Genomic DNA, 27714 nt, shown 5'->3' on the forward strand with positions numbered 1-27714 from the left:
TCTGGTTTGGTGTAATTTCTGTCCTGTATATTTATTGGAACAGTTGTCAAACCTCTGGTGTCTTATTAATAATCTTAATGCTAATCTATCCATAAGGCACAGAAATCCAAAAGGCAAATTTCTGACTACTAAAATCATGCCTTTTGGCTTTGTTGAGATGAAATATACGTTGTATGGTAACAGTAGCTACAAGGTAGGTACAACTTTACTTTTTTGCAGTGCTGTGTTTCTGAAATAGTAGTTACTATCTGAATAAGGTAGTTGTAACATGTTCAAGGCATTTACTGCATGACTCTGTTATCAGCTTTGTACTGTAAAATGATTAACCCAGGTGGGTAATGGCTTGTTGAACCCCTTCATATATGTCTCGTTAATACTCTTTATAACAGATGCTTGTTCTAATGAGCCGAGCTGAATGTTCAGACAGGAGTAGGGTTGGTAAAGTAATGAGACACCAGTTTTGAAAAAAAGGCTGCTACCACTAAGAATAATAAAAAGTTGTAAAATGTCTGTGGAATAATTAAAATCAATACAATCAAACAAGACTAGGTTTTATAATGGTAAAATGTGACCTGCACTAAATGCAACCTATTAAGGGGCATAAGTTATTTTCCTACATTTGTATGAGTACCTTTTTTATTTTTCACATCTGTACACATGCAGTTTTAGTAAAAAATAATGAATATGATCATAATAGTATGGCTGTTCAATTATGGTAAGGCAACTATTTAAAAAAATGCAGAACAGGTAGCTCTTGTAAAAGACTTAAATTTGGAAAATATTAATGCAAGTTTGATGGCTCACAGATATCTAAATGTAAATAAGTAGGTGCAGAATGTAAAAAAAACTCTTTGAGAATTGCTGCTAGTTGTCTAAAAGGTGTTTGTAACAAAACAGTTAAAACATCTCTGAAGTTGGTTATTTTTTCATGATTAGCAAATTACATTTTGGGAACAAGGCCTGTTGCCTAAATCATTGTCATTTTGTTGGTATCACAATACAAAATAAAATAGTAAAGCTACACTTCACAGTATGATAAAGCTGGTGGGCAATTTTTTTATTGTTAATCAAATAAGTTTATCTCAAATGTATCAACCAATAAATATATATACATATATAAAATATTGATTTATATTGAATATAGTTCTTTTGATTTAGTTACTGTATTATTGTTCTTATGATAGCTTCGTAGGCTTCTTCAGTTCAGCTTTTAGTACAAATTGAAGAAAATTTCTGTTTTTGTTAAAAACCTTACAATTATTGGCAGTTGCAGCCTCTTCAGAAACAGATGTGTGACCATTACTAGAAGGAAGTCTACTTGGTATGTTTTAAGATAACTTTTTATGCATCTTCTTAAAACATCATGAGGAAGAGGTTGAAGTTTCTCCCTGAATTTCCATGGCTTAATACTTTTCCTATACATGATGAGATGAAGCTTACATACATAACAGAAATTACAGATTCCTAACATGAGAAGTTATCCAAAAGTCATTTGGTCCAGAGTAATTAGTGAAAATATGATCACTGCTAAAGAACAACTCTAAAAAATATTAAGAAAACTGAGAAACAGATTTTTTTGCTTGTTTCTTTATGAAATTAAGAGGTAAAAGATACTAGGCCAAAATTAGGTGGCAAGATAGCAAAATGGTTATCTCTCTGTAAAGGATTAAAGAAGAGATAGTTGAATAGGTTCATGAAAAACTATTATCCCTGAGAGACAGGTGAAGGTTATAGAGAAAGCTGGGATAATAATGAGAATGATGGAGGACAGAAAACATTGGAGAGTAGTACTAATCCAATTAAAAAACAAATCTATGCACTTGAGATCTCATTATTAAGAACAAGAGACCAGCTTGTCATGAAAGCAGACCTAGAGAATGGAAAGATTGTCTTCTGGGAGCAAAGATATTAATGTGGAGTTGAACTTGAAGGAGACTCTATTGGGAATGAAAAAAAAGCCATAGATTAATTTTTAGATGGGTACAAATGACATGACCAGATTCTCATGAATGTGGAATTTTGTGCCCAGTACTGGGAAGTGCCTGGATTGGAGGTTTACATAATTGTTAGGGGATTCTTTCCTAATTTAGAGGAGGGGGACAAAAATATAGGATGTTGAGATTTTCAGACATCTTCAGAAATGGTGCTAGGAGGAAAGTTAAGGGCTGTTAATCACTGGAAAGCATTTGTGAGTAAAAGAGTTTTTCTCAAGGTATGAATACTCCTTTCCTGGGCACCTTGCTCTCTGACCCAGATAGCTAGTGAGAAGGTGAATTATAAATTATGTTTTAAGTGTCTTGTCATTGAGTCATGTTTAGGGTTAATACATGTTTATGGTCTTGGAGTAAGGAAAAAATGTTTGCCTCCTAGTCATAGGATGGGATGAAGAACCACACAAGAATTGTTTGGGTACTTTTAAACCACACTTTCCTTTCCTTTTCCTTCCTCCTCTTCCCACTTATCTTGAGACTTAAATATTAATTGATTTTGACGATCAGTTGGTAATTCTGTGTATTGCTTCTTCTGTGGCTGTGGCACATTTTAGTGGTGTGAAGTTTTAAAGGGCAGAAATATCCAGGGGATGGGCATGTACCAAATAGACTTTTCAGGACCAAATGGATTTTTTTTTTTTTAATAGGAGTGACAGATTTTGTGAACAACCCAAGTTATTCCAAGTTAAATGAGCTTTGTTCAAACTGTGCTTATGTAACTATCAGCAATGGGCAAAGCCTCAACTGGTAATTATACGTCATTTTTGCGTGTAGGACAGCCACTCTTCTGACATTTGTTATTTTCATTGAATGTCTTAAAGAGGTAGTTGTAACGGTTTTTCTATTATTATTTGCGTGAAATTGTCAAAATGGTATGCTACTTACAAAAGAGATTTGGAACAAAAAACTTCAGTTAAAAGATTAAAGTGACTGTTGCTAGTCCACTCCTTCGGTCTCTACAGTGTGTTGTTTTGTGCTATGTATTTAAGCTCTTTGGAAAGAAATGCAGTTTTTGTTTACATGGCATAGTCCCTTGTGATCCTTCTTTATAGTTATTTTGACTATTTTTTAGGGAAAAGAAGCTCACCCATTTTTAAACTAGTTCTGTACATCTGCCTCTATAGCTGGAAGAATTTTGGTTTAGGAGGAGTCTGCAATTCCTCTGGAATTTATTTCACTGGCTTTATTTAGAATAATATTCTTAACTGGAGATAACATATATTTTGTCTGGAAACTGAAGTTGTGGAAGTTATTAAAATGGTTGTAATAAAGCTTTTACTCCCCTCCAGTCGAGATTAAAAGCTATAAATAAATGGCTTTTATAGACTACCATACTAGTCAGTTGTTAGGAACCTGCAGGTTAACTTTGAAGTGTGTAATAATAACATAATGTCATAAGATTCTGCAAAAGTATAGAAAAGTCACATACGTGATTCTGGATTACAATGTATAAACTGACTTTCTAATGACTTCTGAAAAGAGCAGTTTGTAGATGTTAAGCACTCTGAACAGCGCTCCTCTTAATTTTCTAAAAAGCAGATACCTAAGTCATGGTTTTATTATGCGTGTTCAGGTAGGAGGGAAAGCGGATATGATGTGGGATGGGGAGACAGGAGTGATGTGTTTTGACACTGGAAAGTTGGAGGTTTAGGAGCTGAGATTCGAGTTGTTGCTCACTCTGGATCTTAGTAATCCTGTACGGTTGTATTGGGCAGTAAATTTAGGATTACAAGTCTGATACCAGCCAGTTTTCCACAGCATTAAAACCTGCGACTATAGCATGCTTATTTGAATTTTCATTTGTGAGTGGAAAAAATAAAGCTTTGATAAATTGAGTTCGGATTAAGGGCACTTTCAGTTTGTTTAGCGTGTCTCTGCCTTTAGGTAAAGACATTGTAGCTTAGGGTGAAGAGGCTCCAGTACAAGGTGACCTCATCATCTCCACCTGTTGACATTGTTATCCTTTTCTCTTGTTTTACCTATTGTGCAGGGAATGAGAGCATGCCTAGACTTTGGCTGGCAGACTGACTTTGATAGCAGAAAAGGGACTGTCAGATTTTGATAGCCAGACTCATGGGCATCACCAGATAACTCATCGGTTTTGTTTAACTATTAGTTAGGAACCAGGGGAGGTCTCTCCTGACTGGCAGATGGTCGGTCAAAAGAGGCAACACAGAATGTCCTGAGGTGTTAAACTAATATCTGGAACCATTTGGTATAAAAATATACTGGGTTTTGTGGGATTTTTGGGGGTGATGATGGTGTATTTATGTGTTTGTTACTAAGGCATTTCCATATCACTTTGTTGCTTCTCCATCTCATGAAGTCTTGTTTTTAAAATCATTGAATCAAGGTAGAGGAATGAATAAGTAGGTGTGACAGAACATACCATCGCTCATCTGGATTCAGATTTACTTGAATGGCCAAATAAAGCATTCTTTCTCTAGGTTGTGGTTTCTCTGTCAGCAGCACCATCAGGACTCTGAAAAGAAGGGGTAGAAGGAATCCGTTGGTTTTATGTCCCTTTACTGAGTGGTTAAGGAGCACTGCTATTGTGATACCACACAGGAAGTATATTTTGTGAAGCAGCAGGCTTTTGGCAGTTTTGTGGTCACAGTTCTGGGCTCTTTGAAAAGTACTACCTAACTGATAATTCATATATAACTATTTGAGTATTTGGACAGATTGTCTTCTAAGCAAGCTCTTTTGTTTGTTTATAAATAGTTAATGCATTAAAATGCTTATTATGCAGCTTGTGCTACGAATACTAATCTTAGAATATTCAACTGTAGTCCTAAAATGTTCTAATTAGATCAAGATAAATGGTGTGCCTGCATGGGTACCTGATGTTCAAGTGACCACTATCAGTGATTACTGCTTTATTTATTAATTTTCCTTTCTGCCAGATGACTTCCAGTAGTGGAACAGTGCATCCTGTGCTTCTGGTTCTCCTGGGGAGGGATTACAAACACATCCATGAAGTGTAATGGCTTCAGCTCATTCAGGGAAGAATGACATTCGGTTTGTGAAGTTTAGCTATATGGATATCTGGGGCAGCCCTTTCTCTTGGATCTGGTCTTCTCTGTGAGCACAAATGATAGTTGTGTTCCTTCTGAGACTTGTGCTGGCGATGCAGACAGAATTGACCCAGCGTACATTCTGGCGTAAATCAGTTCAAAGTTAAGGGAATTTCCTTTTTCAAAGCTGTGTTACTCTTTCCTTGACTGCTACGTTATGGGCCTCTGTGAGAGACATGATAGTTCTCTCACAGAGAGAAAGAGGGAAAGAAGGAATGTAACTACTTGTCATCTGATGAGAAATTAATTTGTTTTTCTTTCATATATATATTTTTTTTCTTTTTTTTAGCCTATTGCTAAATTTCTCTTTAAATTACCAACATATTTTCAGACTAAGATTCTAAGATTTGTGGAGAGGGATGGGTCAAACAAGTTCAAGCAAACTTGAAGCTCTATCTGTAATAAATAATGAAGATGATAGTAACAACAATAATAAAAATTATGAAAGAATTCAACAGTTCAATCAAGCTTGAGGTATAATTTGTTCCATTACTCTTACAGCTTTTAAAAAAAGTAATTAGACCATTACACCGTACAGTTGTTTTCCAGTAGTGTACTTTAATATACACTTGAGCACTTAGGATCATTAAAATTTGGATGAAACAAAGAGAATCTAGAATTTAAAATAAATGTGTTAGTATACAGATTCTATATGTATGGGTCAGATCTTTTCTAGCTCGTTAATAATTCTTTTGTCATAATATGCTATAAGAACTCTTCGATATATAGTAGTTATAGATTAATTTATCCTTTGTTGTAGGTCAAATGACGATTACAAAGCAACTTGAAATTTAACCCGTAATGTTTTAATATCCTTCTAGAAATAAAGAAACATCCCTCCCCCCCAGCACTCTAACTTAATTAAAACCCTGGAAGACAGACAAGAAAAACGCTGTAATGGGATAGTCTTTTTTTAACCTTGCTAAATTCTTGGTTTTACCAGCCGAGTTTCACAGTCAAATAATATTTTAGATAGAAAATGTAGTTTTACGTTAGTTTTGAATTTGCCATCTGTTAGATTAATTAAAGGCATCTTTATAAAACAGAAAAAAATAAAGTTTGAGCTCAGTCTGAACTGCGATACTTTATTAGGAGGAATGATACTAGTTTCCACACTTTGTAAGCATTTTTCCATGGTCCTTAGTATTACTGTTGTCTCCTTCATTCAAAAACTGACTTCTCTTTTAATGCTGGTGCATATTTTATACCGGGGGAGGGGATACCTTAAAGTTGTATAATGATGCAACATTATTTCTGTCTTTTGCATTAATCCATTAGTTATATGATCTCATGCTCTTTGCTGGTTTGGGTTTTTTTTGACTGCAGCTGAATTTCTGTGCTCTCACTGACTGACCACTGTAGCAGCTATATGAGCTTTGTCACCCGACAGAGTTAATTTAGAACCTTGTAAGGCAGCAAAGTGTGGTCACATCTCTTCCCGCTTGTGGTACCTTTTAGATATCAAAGCTTGCATTCTTTGTTACTATAGGTTTGGGCATTCTGAAGATTTCTGTAGTAAATGTCATCTGCAGATCCACTGTCTCACTTTTAATGATGTTCAGGGCCATAACAGTCACAAAATATCCTCTCTGGACCTTGGCTTGTCAAGGGGGGCAAATGAAAAGGGAAACTTGCATTCAGAGCCTGATGGAGAGCCGTGGCAGGTAAAACTAAGAAAAAGATTTTGATGCTGAGTGAGGTAACAGTGTAGGAGACTGACTAATAAAATTATGGAGATGGAATACCTATGTAAGCTGTGTAGTATCTTTTATCCTACAGTGGTGATTTGCACAAAGTTGTGCCATATGCAGGGAATACCACCTTAACAAATCTTATGGAAATTAAGTTCTTTTTTCTCAAATAAGCAGGGTGAATTGATGGATATCAATTCATCAATGCCTGGAAGTATTTAAAAGACATGTAGATATGGTGACGCTCAGGGACATGGTTTAGTGGTGGACTTGGCAGTGTTAGGTTTGCAGCTGAATTCAATGATCTTAAAGATCTTTTCCAACTGAAATGATGCTACGAATATCAAAATTGAGCATAGCCCTTCCATTGTGATACATGAAGTGATCAATAAGACAAAGAAATTATATTTTTCCACACTAGCATTGAGTCAGGGCAGCGATATATTGAAAAAGTGATTCAGAACATGAGGCTGAATGTTGGAAACCTTCTGATGAAATTAGATGTTGGCATAGCAGATGCACTAGGATAACTTTTTTGACTCTAACATGCATATTGGAAAGCATTAATTTTGTTTAGGAAAGATGCAAAATAAATATGAGGAATAACGTTTTATTTTCCTAATAGCTGAAGAATAAAAAAATTGCTACAGAGTTCAGGTTTTGAAAAAATCACTACAGTTTTGTTAAGATAAACTTCTGGGTTACTGCTGAATCTGCTGCAGATACTCAGACTGATCAGAGTTGCCATTGTGAGCACATTTGAACACCTAATGCAAGCTGAGTGCTTGATTCCCATAATAAGAGTTTAGCCAAGACAGTTTTAAGGCTTTAGGGAACTGATCATTTCACCCCAAGAAGACATCTTACAATTGTGAAAGTTAACCAGAAGCTGAACTCTTTTGAGGGCGGAGAATTGGTGGAGAATTTTGACATGTGACAAATACAGGTGCTACTGAACATAGTAAGAGATACACAAGGATACATTTACTTACAAAAAAGCAGCCTAGTAACAGTATTTTAATATTGGGGGGAAAAAATCTTGATTGTAGAAAAGAAGTTTGGATCATTGATGAAAAGGCTTTGCTTTAAATTTAAAACATTATGATTGTAATGAGAAACAAAAAAGAGATCAATAATGCATGTTTTCTCTTTATAAAATGACAGATTTGGTTAAATTAAGGGAAGTAGTTAATAGAAAGACTGAAGAACACAGTCAGAAGTGTAGATGAGGAATGACATTTCCTCTGAGTTCAATCTACCATTTTGATGGGAATTTTTATAAGGGAAAATTGGGGGTTAGACCTAGGAATACTGGTAGATCTCATGCTTCTGGACTTTGACAAAATTTCAATTTTTTTTTTTTTTAATAGAGATTGAGGCTAAGAAGTTTGTTAGAATTTTAAGATAGGTAAAGAACAGATTGAAAGAAAATGACAGTGGATGCTTTTGGAAGAAAATACATAAAAAGCCACAAGTGGAGATCCTGAATATTAATTTTGTATTTTCATTAGGAATTTTGAAACAGAATCCAAGTATCTTCTGACAAATGAGGGAGACAAGTCACTGAATTTACTGAGGACCAGAATAATAAAACTAGGAGGATATTTAGTTGTAGAAAATGCAAAGTCAGGAATGAGAAATATTGAAGCTGGAGGCTGTTAATTGGAAATTACTGTCAGTCAGAATCTAAGGGATTTTTCAGTTTAAAATGCTGTGGAGACTGTTGATGGCAGACTTTAACCTAGAAATATGGGAGAGAAATATAAAGTGTTGTTATACTTAGCACAGACTAACTTCCAAAGGCCTGTGTGTGTTTTTTTTATTTAGAATATGAACTGTCAAGTTGAATACAAGATTCTACAGCAGCTTATGTGTATTAAGTAGTGTTTCTTGCTGGTTGATACACTGTGTACTCGTGCAAATGAAAACATGTACAAGTTTGGAAAAGGTGTTTGTGATAGCTGTCAGTGTGCTGATTAAAAAGACATTGCTTTCCTTTAGTTTACATGCTGAAAATAATATTATAAGACATCATGTAAGTTCCTTGTGTTTTTGTTCTTGTATTCAGGTTTTATCATCCTTCAGGAGACAGTTTGAAGTAGCAACCACTGCTAGCAGCAATTAATAGAAGAAAGCAAGCTGAGCCTTCCTCAGTTTATCAGGACCTCAGTGTGTATTGTTCCATCTGCCACAAGCAAACTTCAAACTTGTCTAATTTAAACTTACTCTAGATCCAGCACAGTCTGGATTTGGGTCAGAACATGGAACTGCAGTGGCGTAGTGACACAGATAATATCCTACTGTCAGTGGATAGAGGGCAGTCATTAATTTTCATTCTCCTGGCCTTTTCTGCAGCATTTGATATCTGGCCAGAAGTCAGTGCTTGCTTGCCAGGAGGGAGTGTCAGGGTCCAAAGTAAAGTGCTCAAGTGGCTTGGCCTCATCCTGGGTGATCAATCTACGGAGAGGCGATGCGCTCATGATTTTGAAGTGTTGCCAGTCATAAAAGGAAATTAAGAAATTAAAAATCATATCTGCAACAGGATTTCGCTGTTGCCTCTGCATCAGCGAACATATTAGTGATGCTAATTGCTATTCTGAGTTGGGTAATGCTTGTTTGTGTGGGAGGGCAGCGCTTTCACAAGACTGAATTCTAGGCTGTGTAATGAACTCACTTGGGAATGGAGAGCTGCCCTGTATTTTGTGCTTGGAGCCGATGATGGAATTTCTTACATTTTGCATTCTTTAATGTGATAATACAGACAGAGGCATATTTAAAAAGGAAAATGAATAAAAAGCAGCAACAGCGGTACTGTGTCGAAATAAATAATCTTCTTTGATATAGCCTGTCTGAAGAAATACTGCAGGGCAAAGAAAGCTCCTAGAGGAGCTGAATTTTTAATCTTCCTTTAAAACAATATTTCTAATCCGTTTTCTACTTCTAGATTTTTTTCAGAAAATTACTTTTGTGTTAAACTCAGAAGATGAGGTCTTACAGTTTTGAGGAAGCTGTGCCATATTTTTTCTTATATTATACTTAAGGTTTTTAAAACTCCTATAGAGCACCAAATTAACATATATAACCTTATTGCTAAGATGGTTGCTGTGATTTTGGCTGAGAAAGAAGTTAAACATACATAAAGCACATCACAAAATTGAAGTCAGGGGCAAAACTACTGTGAACTTCTAAGAGATTAGTTTCACTGTAAATATGTTTTGGCAGACACTACACCATGTGTTGTGATGTACTGTGCTGGGGGGTATTTTCAAAACCAGTTTTGTGAATCCTAAGAATCTGGGAAAGAAGGTAGAGGACACATGTTGGGATGGGTACAGGATTGGATTTGGAGCTTAGGAGATGCAGTTCTGTTCTTGTTCCTTAATCTCAATGACTCTGGGTTATGGGACACCAAGTAATTTGCCTTATTTTGCATTAAATAATATTTTCCTGAAATGTACTTTCAAATTTAATGGTGGAAAATGCTAAACATTCACATAAAGGAGAAACCTCAGTTTCTAACTTAGCATTTTCATTTCAGCTTCAAAATTGTGTAAAAACTAAAAATGCACAACCACCACCAAAACAAACTCCACTGAAAATGGAAGTCTAATAAAATCATTCTTATAGCGTGTATTTGGGCCCAGCTGATGTGGACTACTTGAACAGGATATATGTGGAGGCAAATGAGCCTTTGAAAGAGTTGTCTTTATTTGGGTATGCTAAAAATAATTGATTTCCAAAGAGAAAACTTCTTTTGGTTGTTGACGTTTTTTAAAGTTTAAAGATTTAAGTTATTAATACTCTGGTAGGTGATTTGGAGATCTGCTTGTCTAATGCCAAGAGCTGTAGTTCTTTGCTAATGAAATTTTCATCCTATTTCCTGAATTATCATGTTAATACTAATGTCCAATTAGAATTAGTAATGGACCTTGCCTCAGGATCAGAAGTGAATGAAAAGTAGCTTCTAATGAAACTTCAGATTTTAGTATTTCTATGACTAGATATTTTATCTGCTTGTGAGTTTAATCTGTGTGGACAGTGTGACCCTTTTTTCTTTAACTCATCAGAACTTGTGTTTCAGTGGAAACTGGTTTGTAGTGGTTGGACTGACAGTTTGAAGAGATAATGGTTGTAGCTCAAACATGATTCTGTGCTTCCATATATAGTTTTCAAAGGTGAATGAGCAGTTCTGTTATTGCTCTTATTACTGCTCTGCTTTTACTCTTTTATTCACTTATCTGGTTTTTACATTCAAATTGAGCCATCAAAAAGAGGAACACATCATCTTGTGTACTTGCACAGAATCTAAAACAATAGGGCCTGGTTACTAATTGGAGCTTTTGGGTGCTCACATAATAGGGGTAATTTAGTAATAAATGTTCAGCTGTAATAGCTGTACATTGTGGGCAGTACAATGCATGACAGTTAAGCTCCTATGTGCTGTCTCTGGTGAATGTATTTGAGAAATCATGTCTCTTCTTTCTCTGCCTATGTGGTGTTGCCCAGAGGCATGCTCTGTATTCTGATTTAAATGCTTATCTGCTAATACCAATTTTTTTTTTTTTTGTCTTCAAAGTCAGCACATGCCATTTCTCAGTAGCTCTCTGAAGTAAGGTATAGAATCATACAAATTCTAGAATGGTTTGGGTTGGAAGGGACCTTAAAGATCATCTAATTCAAGCCCCCCACCATGAGCAGGGATGTCACCTACTCAGTCAAGATGCTCAGGGCCCCATCCAACCTAACCTTGAATACTTCCAGGAATGGGGGGGCATCCACAATTTCTCTGGGCAACCTGTTCCAGTGCCTCACTGCCCTCTGAGTTATATAATTGAGGTTCCTGGTGATCTTTGCTTAGGAATCTTTTGCATTCAGTCGTAAGATTTACCATTGTCCCTCTTATTTAGAATTTACAGTATAAACAGCTAACACTGACAAAAAAGAGAGAAATCATGGAAGAAGAGATTTAACAGTAGTGCTGTAGTTTCAGAGAGAAGGGATATTCCCACTAGTGGTTGATCGAGGTATCCAGCTACCAACTTCTAAGTAAATTTCCATAGATTTTATTTTGAGTGAAAGATCTAGAGAAAGTGATGGTAAGTTCATTTTGATATTCAAGTAAATATTCAAGTAAAAGAAGATTTTTGAGTAAATCTTCTGTATGTTGTCTGAACCTGTAGATGCTTTAGATAGCTGCAAACAAAACTTTTCACAGTTTGTGTTTTCATTTTTTTCAAAACATTTGCAAGATCACTTATTATACCACACATGTAATGAAGATACAAGTATGGGGTTTTTTGAAGTGCTAGGTCTTGTGAAGCATTAGATGCTATCTTGTCATTGAAGCAAGTTACAAGGAAAGCATGTGCTTAAACCAGCAGTGAATATGTGAGTGCAGATTGCTACTTAAGTTTATTTATAGAATTAAAATTGAAGTAGAGTGCTTTTTTTTCTGTTATTTACACACCTCTTCTTCTATTCTCATGGATTCTTTTATTTTTGAGAAAAACACAAAATGTTCTTTTTAGTTAGTTTTAGTTTTGAATAAATTAGCTTGGTTTGAAAAATGAATGTTGTCTGTAGAGTATTCTTGCTTCTGAAGAACTGGTGCCATGTTTTCTTATTGAATGTATATTAACTCTTTTTTCCATAAAGCATCTCATGTACAGCTTTCAGCTCTTCTAATGTTGCTTCTCCCCCCACTTAGGTTTTCTGCTCATATGTGTCGGTTTTTCCCCAACTGATTTGTAGCATCTTGAAGTACTCATCTTGTGTGTGGAGAAACACTAGTTAAGCTGATGTATAGTGAATTATGATTATAGTCATAATAGTGAAATAAAGTATTTGTTTAAGCGGCAGGGAGTCCTGCGCTCCTGAAGTCAGATCTGCTAATTTCTAGAGGAAGGATCTGTGCATGTGTATACCATTTGCCTGCAGGGCTTCTGGGAGGTGCTTGCTGCTTTGTTTTGGCAGCAGAGATCCTGTGGACATTACTTGTAAGAGCAGTGGTGAATTTTAGAAACAACTACTGATAGCTTGTTATTTCTTTATAACCAGGACCTTCCAAGGAGAAATGGATAAATTATGAAAAGTATTGTTCCTCCCCCATATGTCCAAAGACAAGTATGAAAAGTTCTTTGCCAAATGAGTTTTCAAAATATGCTTGCTAGCTTTCACAATATTGTAGTGTGGATGGGGAAACTGCTATAATCTTTTACGTTTAATCACATATTTTTCTATTCTGTACTGTCAGAGCAACTGTACTGCAATCCAGATGGGTTAGTTGCTCTGGGAAGATCTCTGTCCCTTCCCTATTTTTATCAGAGGCTGTTCAAGAACATTAAATGTTGTGAAATTTTAGAACCTTTGAACTATCTGGACTGTAGTACTCCTATTTTCTTTCTTTTTGGTTTTCAGTGATTTTTACTTCTTTTGCAGAATAAAACTTCAATAATAACACTTTTGCTTTTAGCATGGGTAAAATGAATGGATCACTAAAAGAATAAGCTCAGGATAGGGTCACACTCTTAGTTTTGGTGTAGGAACACAAACATGGTCAGTTATGGCATGATCAGGCATCAGTTTGTTTACAGCAGCTCAGGTGATAATTAGTAAAACTGACATAACTCAGATTTGACTGAGACACAGAACTTGGACCTAGTTTGGATTTTGCATATCAGCTTTGTCTCTTGTCTGTGATTATACTTTGCACTGCTGTTCAACCATGGTGTTTCCTGTGTGAACATTTGGACACATCTTCATAGCTAGATTGTTCTTTTCACTGGTCTTACTAAGTGCAGTAGCATCTTGTTTGTTCCTAAGAGGCACTTTTCTGGTGTTTTTTGTTTTGAGCCTTCCAAGCCCCACAACAGTTTCTATCTTACTTTATCACATCAGATTCAAGGTTCTAGTCTTCGCTTTCAGCACTTGTGGTATTTGAATCACAGAATGGTTTGGGTTGGGAGGGACCATAAAGATCATCTAGTTCCACCCCCCTGCCACGGGCAGGGACATTTTCCACTAGACCAGGTTGCTCAGAGCCCCATCCAACCTGGCCTTGAACACTTCCACGGATGGGGCATCCACAGCTTCTCTGGGCAACCTGTTCTGGTCCCTCATCACCCTCACAGAGAATATGCTCAGCACCTTCATTAGTTCTCATTCACTGCCAAGATGTTGACTTATTGCACCTGGCCTTTGATACTAGTTTCCGCTGAAATTTCTTCAGTTTCCTGTCTGGTCAGAAGGTCTGTGTGCTCCTAGGCTGCTGCACAAGTTTGAGAAGACCTTTGTCTGCACAGCTGCCTTGTTATTCTTCCTGAAACTGTGCTTTAGTACTCTTGTTGTTTAGTACTTTACAAAGGTAACTTAGGTGTGTTACAGCTATTGTGCTGTTTAGCATCCCTTGTGGGTTTTGTCCTTTTTTTTCATTCTTTTTTTCTGTTTATTTGTTCATTTTTATTTTTTTTTTTAATATAGTACCTGTATACCCGTATAAAACAATCTTCTGTGAGATTAGCACAGAGAGGTCTAAATTAATGACTTGGGCTTACAAGTGCTGTCATAATGTAAAGAAATTTGTAGAAAATGCATATATCTGGAACTGAAACAAGCTCACAAGCTACTGGTGATAGTATAGTGAGATTTGGGGTTTTCTTTGTGAGAGAAATGTACCGTGGCTAAATTTGTTGGTGTTTTAGTGAGAAGTGGCTCAGTAGTTGGCTGGGACTTTTCAATGCTGCAATGACAGATAGCCAGCGATACAAAGGAAGGGTGGTTCTTGCAATGAAATTCTCCAGACTTATACCTGACAAAGTTCTGGTCCACTTAATAAAGGAAAAGCTGGAGTAAAAGATCTTTGCTTGAAATCTAACTGACTTAGCCTCATGTATTTCTTACAGTATTAAAACCTCTGTTATTTTTAATAGACTTTCAGGCATAATTTTAGCTGAACACAGCAAAATTCTTTTATATATATATATATTCTGAACTTTTACCTTTGAAATATTTTCTTTGTGATAATTGCATTGAACTAAATTATCTGCTTTCCTGAGGCAATAGGTTTAAACTTTTAAGTATGAAAAAGTTATTTTAATGTGCTTAATATCTGTCATGATTGCTTGTTTTTAGCACTTAATATAAAACAAAATAGTAGAGATTTTGGGGATGTGCCTTTAACTATAAAATCTTAACATTGCATTTGCAGGTACATGATGCTGATTGATGGCAAGAATGAAGTTTATATGATTGATAGAGACAATTCCATTTTTCATGTATCTAACCTGGAATTTCCATTTCGTAAAGATCTTCGCACACATCTAACAAACACTCTTCTGGATGGGGTAAGGAGCATAATGTATAACTGTGGTAACAATTTCAGTGCTGTTTGCTTTTGTTCAAACAGGGCCAAATTTTTAGGCTTGGATTGGTGAATCATAGGATTTCAGGAGGAATATAGATTCAGTCACTGGCTAAATGTGGGAATCGCATTCCATAAGAAATTACCTACAGATTAGCAGTGATGACTGCTCAGGGGGGAGCTGTTTGTCTTTGAAATTAATCAAGGTATGGAGATGACACTGAATATGAGAAAAGGCTTGAAGAGAATCAAAAGAAGTGATTGCAGAACCTCATCTGTTGCTACAGCTTTATATTTTGAAACAGTAAACATGGTCTATTTCATACAGCTCATGGAAATACTTCTAAAATTTGATAAAATTTTCATAATCTTTTGATCGACTTGTGAATTGATGTCTTTGTTTCTGTCATCTTTATTTTCAGCTGATCTGAATTATTAAATTATTTAGAAATGGCTTACTTTAATTTAAGACCAAAACATTTCTAAATTATCATGCTCATTTAAATTATTTAAACTTGCTAATGATCTTTTTGAGACAGTTGTAAAACAAACTGTAAAATGTCTGTATTTGTTGTTTGAAGACTGGGCTGGAGTATTCATGGTAAACTTTTCAGAACAGTAGCCACAAAAAAGAGGTTATTCCTTTCTTGACCTTTTTTTTTTAACATGAGCAAAAAAAATTCGTTGGCTCTTACAGTAAATCCCTGTCAATGCAGATCAGCGCAGTTTCCTGTTATGTTTCAGTAGCGTTGGAGGCTCTATACATCACTGCAACTCCTGCTTGCTCTGAAGTATTGAATACCTGAGATGATATTCCATATTGGTCTTCTGAAGCCTAATGCACTTCTCAAATACAGGAGACCATATTGTCATTATTAACTTTCTTTCCTTTCTCAGGCCTTTGATGTCACTATTCTTCTTGAAATGTCACTTCTGTGAATGATCTGTCTTACTGAACGCACATTTACATGTGAAGCATGTATAAATTGAACCTGTGAGGATAATTACTGCAAGGAATGGCGTACTGTCTAGGGGACAGAGAAGCAGATAATGGAATATTTTCCACCATCTCTGCTTCACTGAAAAAATGAGAGCATAATGCAAGAAATGCAATGCTGTTGGCTCAGAAATGGTTGCACAAGCTATCATGTCTGGTAGGAGCCTCTTCAGCGAGGCAGCTTCCTAATGACATACATAATATTATTCTTAATGACATGCATTAAGTTCCATACTGTTGAGATTAAAAGCCTGGAATGTTTTTTTTATGATGTTCCCTCTAAGGCTCTTGAGAAAGTGTCCGGTGTCCATATGGTGCAATCCTAGGTGTTCTTGAGGGAAATTGCTGCTCTTTTATTTATTAATTATTTTTATTTCAAAACAGCTTTTTTAGTGAAGGTGGCGAATATGGACGTAGTAGAAGATGAGGATATTGAGATATGAGTGTATTGTGGCTGTGGGGCATGGGAGAAGGTCTCTGATCTGGTGTGTTGTGTTTCCCAGATTTAAGTCTCTTAAGAACAAATTAAGTTCTATCATGTAACCAGGACATAAACTATAACTTTGCTTAATTTGTTGTTCTGTTAAAGTTTGACTGTTACAATGCATTTTGGTATTTACTGGCATAAAATCAGTCAGATTTGCCCCCCTCCATGTTTTTTTCATGAAGTGGAAAGTAAAATGACATTAAATGAACAAGTATCCTGAATGAAGTACTCTGAGATAAAACTAAAACCTTTCAGTGGATGAATACTTTTCATAGTACATATTTCTAAAGTTATTTTAATATGGTCAGTTAAATAAAAAGCTGTTGATAGAATATTTCTTTTTTTGATTGAAATTCCTTTCAACAGATTTGAGGATAAGATTTGCCTATTATTTGAAGCATCAGAACAGCTTAACTTTGTAATTGAATATTTGTTGAATGTTGGTGCCAAATGACAATTTCTGTGAATGATCCTTTACTTTGGATATATGCACGATTGATTTTATTTTGTATTTTAAATGCATGAGAAGAAGAAGTTGGCTTTTTCTGTATTAACATATTTTACTAACTAGAGCTTGAAGGGCTGTTGAAGTTAATTCTTTAGCTGCAGGTTGAAGTAGTTCGTACTTACTGTCCTTGAAGTATCTATCTCTCTGTCAGGAAATGAGTATAGAATGTGGTGGCCCAATTGACACTGCTTTACAGTAATCTTAAAAATACGAGAAAGAAGGAAAGAGAAAACAGAAATATCCGTGCCATGTGGCAAAACTACTGGTTTTAAGAATACAAAAGATTAGGTCATTCCCCCTTACTTTATTTAGAATGACAGTATATATGAAACTTTCATAAAGGCAATTTCCATGCATTCAGGGATCTGTTAACTTGCTTTAACGGTTCTGGTGTCAGCCTTTCATGTGGTTGTCTTTGAGAATTTCAAATGCATTTATGGTTCACTTCAGGCTGAAATTACTTGCAAACAGTTCTTACTGTGATCAGTAACATCTTTGATGATGACAGATCTCCTGCAATACTCTGTGCTCATCTCCAGCTCTTCAGTTGCAGTTGTTCTCCTGGCATGGAAGAAAGTTTTCTGCAAAGCTCATTAAAGCTAATTTGAATATTACTTACAGGTGACTAGTATAATATGAATTATTCCTGTAGAAGCCAAGTGTTTTATATCCATTCTGTTACCTGAGGGAATGCATAGAATTTTGTTCAACTGTTTTGGCTGTCATGCAAGAAAACTAATTAGTTATTTTCAGTTAGTGAAATAACTATTAGTTATTTCATGGCATTCTGCTTAGCTTTTAAACAGTTGAGTAGAAAATGCAGAGGCATTCTTTGGCTTGAATTACATTTTATGATTTTAATACAATTTTTTATCTATTTTATTTATATATAAAATATTGTTCACACTTGAAGAGTTAGCATGACCAAGAACTCAAAAAACGGAGAACAAGGTAGAGATTTATTTATGTTTTTATATCAGTACAGACCTCACTTATTTTTAAGCTCTCTGAGAAATGACATAACTTAAAACTTTTTGAGTTTTGCAAAAGCTGGTGAAAAACAGATTTATGCAAAGTAGATTTAAAAAAAAAAGCTGTTTTAATTCCTGAAATACAGCAGTGACTAGAATTGTATTAAAGGTAAAGGGACAAAGGAGGAGGAAAAGGAATAATAAATGTATTATTAGATCTGATTCTATACGTCAACAAAAAATGCATTCTGCAAGTGGCTAGTAAAATTAGGTCCGTTGCTTTGTGCTTAGATTTTGGATTATTTTAAGTCCAAGGTAACTCTCTAGATATGTGAGTTAAGGAAAAAAGTCCCTGAGCTGTCAGTCCAGTCTCATACTTGTGCAGCTAAAAGCTCTTAGCGCAGTTGCAGTTTCTAATACACTGTACCACTGCTCTGCAGCACCAGGAGGTTAAGGAGAGTACCAGCAGTGCAGTGTTGCCAGGTGACATTGCAGAAACTGATCACTGCACCTTGCTCTGCAGGCCCACAGGTTAAATGAATACCTAAACTAGCAGCTAATGGACAAGTCATAAAGATCATGCTGACTAACAGAGGTAATTTTAAACTGGCTATAAATCTACATGGAGTCTATAGAAGGGAATGCAGGAATGCAAGTGTGCCTCATGGATACTTTTATGTTCTATTAACGTGTCATGTGAGTGGATTTGGGTTTAGGTTTTGACTTATCTCAAAATTGGCTTAAATATAGTTTTGCAGTATCAGGTTATAGCTCAGGTCAGAATGAGCGAGTTTGATTGTGGTCAGTCCTCAAATACTACATTTTCCCAAACTCTCTGAACTGGCCTCTGAGGAGGTCTATTCCCTGGGGTATTTTTCAATTCTGGTAATTTCAAGGAAGATTCTGAAATCAGACTGTAAAATAATTATGTGTTAGAGCATTTCCAATCTGAACCTTATGCTCACTTTACAGCTTTTGCTTTATGACAGTTGTATTGGCGTAACTAATGGAGCAGGGAATGTTGTTGTCATGATGGAGATGAGCAGTGCAGGAATTTGTCATCTCTACTTCTAAGGCGTATTGTGCTATTGTTTTTTTGCTCTGGTAGCTGGGATTTCAGTCAGGATGTCAAAGAAAACAAGAGGCAGGGGAGGAAGAAAAGTGGGGATGTGAGGAAAAAGGTTTATGTGATCAGTAAGAGAATCAAAAAGGTTTACACATGTTTGGAGTAGAGAAAAGGTTTCTTTATAAAATTAATTCTGTATTAAAAATGAACATTCCAGAAGACGTTTAAAAGTAGTTCTTGGTCCTCTTGGATGTATTTTATAATTCTTCTTAAACTGAATATCCAGAGATTCAGATTTTGAAAATTAGGCATAAAATCTCGTAATACCAGGTGTTGAAATATTTTCAGGGTTTTGCATACAAATGCTAGATTTGCATCAAAGCTGAGGCTCTGAATATGCATGCTGAGGAAGTGAGTCCTTAAACACGTGTTCAATTAAACGTGTTTCAAAAATTTGTTTCACCTGTCAATTAGATTGAAACATTAAAGAAATAGCATTCTTTTTTTTTTAGTTTTACTTTATTTGTTTCACCTGATTACTGTCAGGTGGGTTTTTCCCTGTATTTCCCCCACACACACACCCCCTGCCCCCTTTCGTTATATCCTTACTCACTCTTCCAGGTTTGTACATTATGCCTTCTGTCTCTTGAGTTGTACCTAGTCCATCTGTTCTTGCACTTAGTTATAAATTTATTGTCTGAGAAGGCATTGCAGTGTTGCATCAGCTGTTCCTTTGATAGCTCACCAGTGTCTTACCTAAATATTGGAAACTAACAGAATGACATTTCATTGCATTACCTCTATGTGGAACATTTTGCAAATGTTATTTGATAGTACCTATGACTTAATATTTTTTAGAGTTAAGAATAAGATATTGTAATGTTACAAATGAATGTTTTTCACTCATTAAATTTATTTTTAATTTTGAATTTTTGTTAATTATGTGTGAAGATGTGTATGGTCAGTTCAGGTAGTCATTCACAACACCTGTGAATGCAGCATTTGGTTGTGAAAGCCCAATCTCTGTCTCAGTGTTCTGTTCACAAAAGATGAGACTCCAAAATCTAAAGTAGGCAACTTACAGTTCCTAATGTTTTTGTGAACAACATGTTCGTGTCTTCTAGTGTAGTTTTAAATGCTTCAAGCTTTGTGTTTTCTTTAAAACAAATCTTTTTACAACTGCTTGCTTATTTTTTCAAAGCAAATTGCGGTTAAATACTAGGTACAATTCAAGAAGCTTGTTATTGTTGTGCAAACTGAAAATCAATCTTACATGAGTCAGTCAGACTCTTGTTTGGGTTTATTTTGTAAAATGTATGGATTCTAAAAGAAGTTAAAAGTTTGTAAGGCATAAAATTGCTACTAACCTAGCAAGAAACTGGCTAAACAAAATTAGTTTGAGTTGATGTAATGTTCTTTTTTGGAATAATTCTTGATCTCATGTTTTCATCTTGTTACAGTGAACTGTTTTCATGTTTTTGAATTCTTTTATCTTTTATGTGTGAATTTGGATTTTAACTTGGTATTTTCAGGAAAAAATTCTTAGCAGATTATTAACTTTGCTAATTTATTAGCCAAGAATCAGGTAGGGGAGGGGGGCAGGGAGAAGATTGGTTGCATTTAGAGAAGTGAATAATTTGAAGTTTTCTGGAAAAGATCTACCAATAGTTGATTGTTACTGTTTTCAATCATGACTAATCGATATGAAACTAAATATTCTATCTTAGTTCATCAAACTAATAAATTATGTCTAATTCATGTCATAGGAAGCCTGAGTTACAGATATAAGCACCAGCATGTAAGATGTCTATATTTTTGTATGTACTATTAAATTCAGGAAACACTTTTGTGTTTGGATGTTGATTGTCAATATTCTTTCCCTAGCTGACATATTTCCAAGATGATTTCCAGTACATATTGAATGTTAACATGTGATACAGAGAGTATCTGTGATATTTCCATTTGAAGGAACCATACTGTTTAGCCACAGTGCAGCGTTTAAGCAAATTGCAGTTCTCACTGCTGCCTAGGATGCTGTTAAAATGAAAAGATCCAACCTGAGCATAGAAAATGAATGTGAATGCTTGTTCTTTACATCCTTGCTGTTGTGCTTCTTATTGTGGTCAAGATTTCCAATAATGCTTTAGGATTGCAGTTCTTACTGCGATTTCTAAAAGCTCATTATTCACTCGAGAAAGGTAGTGATTTCAAAATCTGTGGAGAAACTAATGTAAAAATGCTGCAGATCAGAAGCCTTAGTACAGCTTCCTGATGGTTTTTTGTATGCTTCATGAGAGACTTTTAAGACCACAATAATATTTTTATAATCTTGACCTATTGTTTAATATCTTTTGAAATAAAGATGTGGCCAGTGTTTGATTGCATCACGCTTGCAGATATGTGCACTAAGTATAAATGTGCCAACATTCTTCTATATTCATGAATAAATGTCCATGTCATCTCTTTTCTTTTAAGGAAATGATCATTGACAAGGTTAATGGACAGGTTGTCCCTCGGTACTTGATATATGACATTATCAAGTTTAATGTAAGTACTTTCAATTTTATTGGTTATCATTAGTTATTGATTCTTACTTTAATTTTAATCTTATTTATATAAGAGCTCCAAAGTAAATTTAAACACCAAAAGCGTTTGGGTGTTTTTGCAACTCAATAACAAGCAATGCATCAGAATTAAGATTGAAAGCAGCCTTACAGTATGTGTCAATTTATTTCCACCTGCTCAAGGAAAAAAATGGCCGTTTGAAACAGTCTGCTAAACACTGTTGGAATATTTCCCGTTTCTAGAGCGTGTTTGAACTATTTACACAGTGAAATCAATAGGGCATGAAGAAGTTAGCCTGTAAGTGGTGTATTTGTTACCAGAGCATCGCAGTACTTGTTAGGCTGCTCTGTCACCTCCTTCTCAAATTTCTGTTTGAAACCAGGCAGCTGGCCCTCTGCTAAGTCCTCAACAGCAGGCTCTCCTGATGGCACAGGCTGTAGGAAAAGCGTGTAAGAAAGAAATATATTGTGGAAGTTGTGGAAAGGGAGAATAAAGTCTATGAATAAAGTGTTTGTGGTCACAAGAAAGAGCTGTTAAACAACACTGAAAATAGGAAACTTGTTTTCTGTAAACCAGCTTTCAAATATGGTAAAGGTTTGAATGTCACCAAAGGGCTCTTGTTGGCGTCTTTTATAGATTTATTTTTTTTTTTCATCATAGCTCATACGTTACTGTGTTTTGGATTTGCAAATCAGCACAGAACAGTGCTGATAACGCAGGTATGGTTTTTGTTACTGCTGAGCAGCACTTGCACAGCCTCAAGCCCTTTTCTGTTTCTCACCCTACCCCACCAGTGAGAAGGCTTGGGGTGGTGCACAAGAAGTTGGGAAGGGGACACAGCTGGGACAGCTGACCTCAACTGACCAAAGGGACATTCCATACCATATGGTGTCATGCTCAGCATATAAAGCTGGGGGAAGAAGGGCAAAGAGGGGGATGTTTGGAGTTAAGGCATTTGCCTTGTCGAGTCACCATTGTGTGTGATGGAGCCCTGCTGTCCTGGAGATGGCTAAATGCCTCCCTGACCATTGGAAGTGGTGAACGAATTCCTTACTTGGCTTTCTTTGCATGTGCAGCTTTTGTTTTACCTTTGAAACTCTCTATCTCCACCTTGGGTTTTCTCACTTAGACCCTTTTCATTTTCTCTTCCCATCTTATTCTAGGGGGCGAGTGAGCAGCTGTGGGAATCTTAGCCACCTACTGTAGTTAAACCACAACGTGTTAAATTTAGTCACTAGACCTGTGACTAAATAGCCCATGGAGAAAACACTTAATGCTTCTGGAAAAACAAAATTATTATTTCAGTGCACCAAACAGGACAAGAACGGTATTAGTAAACCACAGGGCATTTCAGACTTTCTAAACTACAGTCTTGAGTAAGATACTAGTCAGCTCAATCACTCAGTGTAAGTGGGAATTGCAAATGTAGGCATGGTACTAGTCACCACAAATTACTTTGGTATTCTTGGAAGTGTAGTCATACTTTGAATTAGGCCAGCTGCTTTTAAAAGTAGTAGTTTGTGGGAATAAGTGTTAGATTAGGACTAGAAGCTTTTTGTTAACACATTTAAATTCTGTATCTGGATGTCCTTTCTCTAACCTTTTCTGTAAAGTAGGTGTTAGTTTCCTGGATTCCTCCTATGATTAAGACTTTTCCCTAAACAAGAATTCCATGTAGTCTTCTGAAAAATAGTCTTCTACAGCCACTCTTGAGTTCTCATTTTTCCTTTACATTTTCTTACCTGTTCCTCCTCCTGTGATTCCATGTTTCTTTACCTTCATGTCTTTCCTCGTCTCTGCATTTCTTTTGTGTCTAACCTGCCATTAACTGCTGTTACGCTTCCTTTAAAATATATATGCAGGCTAAGAAGTGTACAGTCTCCTCTGTCCATCAGTTTGGGATGTGCATATACTCTTCTAGCAAAATAACACTTTTTGGAAGTCATAATTGTTTTGGTGAGACTTTCTTTTGTGGCGGATGGGGAGGAAACCCACATTTGTAGTGAAGTGCCCAGACTTACCATGATGAATCCCAGTTGGCAAATAGGAAGAATGATCAGAGGTTTGTCAACTTTAGGGAAAAATCTCCTGTTGAGCAGGGCTTTAAATGCTTTAAAGCTTGTTTGGTTTTGTTCATTTGTTTGTTTTTTAAATGCACTGGGAATGAGAGAGAGGAGTTAGTTACTACGTAATACTTTTTTAATGTGAAGGACAAATTAAGATAATGTTATCAGTATGAGTACAAGCAAGGCTTTAGCTGCAAGAAGTTATTAGCAATGGCCCTACTACAAAGATTAAAAAGCACAGCAACTTTTAGGTTGATTTTAGAAGCTTAATTATAGAAATGGGCACCCAAGGATGTTTGACTTGGCAAGAAATGATCAACAGAATTTTGTCACCGAGAGAGGTAAATGTATTAAAAACTTGTAATTGGCAAGAAAGGATAAGTTCCTATTTCAGTTGTGCAAGTTAGATTTGTGTTCACTTTTCTAGCAGATCTTCAAATCAGATAATTACACAAAGCACCAGTCCAGTTCAAAACCAAAACATTCTCCCCCCCTGTCCCCACCTTCCCAAACAAACAGTGCCCCCTGCCCCTAATTCACAAATCCCCAAAATCAACTTGACATAAGAGGTGGGTCTGAAATTTGGTATTGTTCCCTTGGATCATGAAAGTAGTTGAGTCTTCTTGAAGGTGAATGATGGAATTACTGTACTCACTATCCATCTTGTGATAAGATTTCCAGCATGTCCCCCTTTCACAGTGACCCAACATACTCTGCTCTTGGAGATGCGACTTCATGGAATGGAATCTGTGGAAATGCACATACAAAGCCCATTGACGAACACCTTTGCTGAGGCAAACCTCATGTTTTAGTCAGATACAGCAAACTAGAGATATTTTCACCGAACTTATTCTCAGATGCTCAACCTGTTCTGCTAACTGAGTGTTGCGAAGTTGTCTGGCTTTTTCAGAATATTCCTTCTGAAATACTGCATTCACAAATTCCACAGTACATCCCAAAGACTTATGTACACTATTAATACTCATGAGAATTTGTGTGTTAGGACCACCAGTACTAACACAAAAATACAGAAGTTAGTCCTAAAATAAGGAAATATATAGTTTTTCAGAATGCAACATGTAGTATAGTAAGATATATGTCAACTTGTGCCCCTCTGGATGACTATAAATAATGTACATAACAGCAAAAGCTATCAACATGTATACAAAAAAAAGGAATTAAATTTCAGATCACAGTAAAATAATGTCATATAATTCAAAATTTCCCAATGTAATTTACTGTAATATCACTTTGAATGATTCTCAGTATATTTGACCGGCATTATTGTTGTGCTTCAAAATTACAGTGTACTCTATTCTTGTATTTATTTGAGTTCTTCATTATCTTGGCCTTAGGTGGCTAAGTAGTGTTAAAATTCCTGTTTGGAAGTGTAGCAGTTGAGACCAGGCAACCTTATTTGTGTTCTGTGCTCTATTTCTCAGGCTTTTACTAAGAGGACATGTTGGACTGAAAACCTACACCTAAATGAAGCCCAAAATGCTTACCATGGCTTCTCTGTGTCCAAGTTAACTAAACACCATGACCACTGTTACCTTCTATGTACAGAAATTGTGAGAGGGTACTTTTATTCTTAAAGCCACATGTTTAAAGTTTCAACCTAAAAACCAAAGATCTCAAACTATAAATAGTTGTTTTCAATCTTTCCCTTGGAGCTCTGGCATTTAAAAAGTTTAGTGTTTAAGAGACCAGTGTCAATTTGAGATTTAAGAAGCAGTGGCCTTCTAGTAATGAATCAGCTGTGAGTAAAAGTAATATTTTTCATTTAATGTGCAATACTGTGATTTTGGGAGAGCAATCCAACATGCAATCATGGAGCTTCACAGTACATCATGGGATCTTTCTTCAGACTTAGGAATTCACCTTAGCATGACCATAGAGGAGGTAAGGAAGTCACCTTGAACAAGGATAATGTGTCCATATGAGAGAATGGTAACAGAAACTTTATGGTGAGTAAAGGCTGTAGAAACAAATCAAGGAGAATAGTAAGGGAATAAAATGAGAGAAAGTGAGTGGGCAAAGACCTACCTTTTAGAAATTTTCATCCACATTGTTATCAGTGAGGCTTGTTGTTACTTAACTTTTTGATTTTGCTGTAGTGTATGAAGAATAAACCATGGCAGCATTCTAGAAAGAACCAAAGGAAACTTAAGAGAATAGACTGATTGATATATGTAGTGTTTATTTCGCTCTAGATATCTATACAGGAAAAGTTTTAGGAGGAAGGGAAAATAAAAATTGAGTTTCAGTGTTTGGGAGAGACCTGTACTGGAGTACTTGAGAAAAACATGCCAATAATCTGTCTTGGTTGTCTCTTTCCATGATAAATTTTGTATTGAATTCTGATGCTTATCATGTATAGCTGCTGCAAAAATCAGTCTTCAGGAATGCTGATGGAATCCTTTGACTCAATTTCTTTTACTTACTGTTTCTGTGACATCTGGTTTCTAGAAACTTGTGGTAACACTTCCCATTGTGTTACAAGAGATGCCTGTGTTAAGAAAAACAAATTATTCTTCAGGACATTTAAAAGGATTTTTTTATTGTAACTTTCTTCAATCTGAATCATGATGTTGATTGTTATTAATAGCAACTCAAAATTTGACATTGCTGTCTCACTGCTTTCATCTCACATGCTAAAATCAAATTCGTAGAAAGGAAGCTGTATCATAGTGAAATAAGCCTGCCTTCTGGCCTCAACTCTTTGAGGGGCCGCCACAGAACAATCCCTGATTTTTCTTTTCTGCTTTGTTTGGTTCTTTCTATAAAGAACAACTCAGATGATATAAAATTATCATAGAATATACAGAGTTGGAAGGGACCTATCAGTACCATAGAGTCCAACTCCTGGCCCAGCACAGGACACCCCAAGAATCACACCGTGTGCTTGACGGCTTTGTCCAAACGCTTCCTGGACTCTCTCAGGCTTGGTGCCGTGACCACTTCACTGGGGAGCCTCTTCCAGTGCCCAGCCACCCTCTGAGTGGAAAACATTTTCCTGATAGCCAATTTGAACCTCCCCTGGCTCAGCTTCATGCCATTTCCTCAAGTCCTATCATCAGTCATGAGAATGAAGTGATTGGTGCCTCCCCCTCTGCTTCCTGCCATGAGGATGTTGGAGACCACAATGAGGTTGCCCCTCAGTCTCCTCTTCTTCAGGCTGAACAAACCAAGTGACCTCAACTGCTCCTCCAAACCCTTCACCATCCTCGTGGCCCTCCTTTAGACACTCTCTGAGAGCTTAATGGCTTTTTTATATTGTGGTGCCCAAAACTGCACACAATATTCAAGGTTAGGCCACCGCAGCGCAGAGCAGAGAGGGACAGTCACCTCCCTTGTCTGTCTGGTGGTGCTTTGCCTGATGCCCCCCCGGACATGGTTGGCCCTCCTGGCTATCAGGGCACTGCTGACTCATATTCAACTTTGGACCAGGACCCACAGGTCCCCTTTCTGCAGCACTGCTTTCCAGCATCTCATTCCCCAGTCTATACACATAACTGAAGTCTGTTCTGAGAGGCTGCATATACTGATAAATGAAACTGTGCAAAGGGTGGGATCGTACTACTCAGTCTTTGTCCTGTTTTAAAGTAGTTAAAATGGTCCCTGGCACACTTTTGGTCCTGGCTGGCTACTTTCAAGAACTCTAGAACTGCTGAGCAGTTCTTAAGAGTTTAAAGTTTGACGTTGCTCAGGAACCATTCTTGTCAGATGTTCTGAGGTCTCATAGTTGTTTTAGAGAGTATGAAGGTGGTCAGATAGGTGATGGCTTCAGGGACAGTGATGAGGCCTTTGCCCTGCTGGTTCACTAGTGTGGATGTACCCAGAGTGTCTTCTAGTTCACAGACTTGGGGCTCACCTCTCCGAAGTTCAGAAAGTGCTGTTTTGTGAAATCTCAGGTATTCTGCTATTAATGTGCCT

At 36.4% G+C, this 27714-nt stretch overlaps 1 protein-coding gene across 2 annotated transcripts in view; it reads left to right on the forward strand.

Annotated features, from left to right (window-relative positions):
* The window catches only part of RNGTT (RNA guanylyltransferase and 5'-phosphatase), a 177664-nt gene that overhangs the window by 29258 nt on the left and 120692 nt on the right, over nt 1-27714 (forward strand). Inside the window, exons 9-10 of one of the 2 annotated variants that reach the window (XM_032683713.1) lie at nt 14966-15101; nt 21623-21694. In XM_032683713.1, coding sequence (XP_032539604.1) covers nt 14966-15101; nt 21623-21694 — 208 coding nt within the window. The remainder of the gene's footprint in view (nt 1-14965; nt 15102-21622; nt 21695-27714) is intronic. The other variant, XM_032683714.1, reaches the window with a different exon arrangement.

This window comes from Chiroxiphia lanceolata, chromosome 3 (assembly GCF_009829145.1).
Source record: "Chiroxiphia lanceolata isolate bChiLan1 chromosome 3, bChiLan1.pri, whole genome shotgun sequence".
In the NCBI taxonomy this organism is placed as follows: Eukaryota; Metazoa; Chordata; class Aves; order Passeriformes; family Pipridae; genus Chiroxiphia; species Chiroxiphia lanceolata.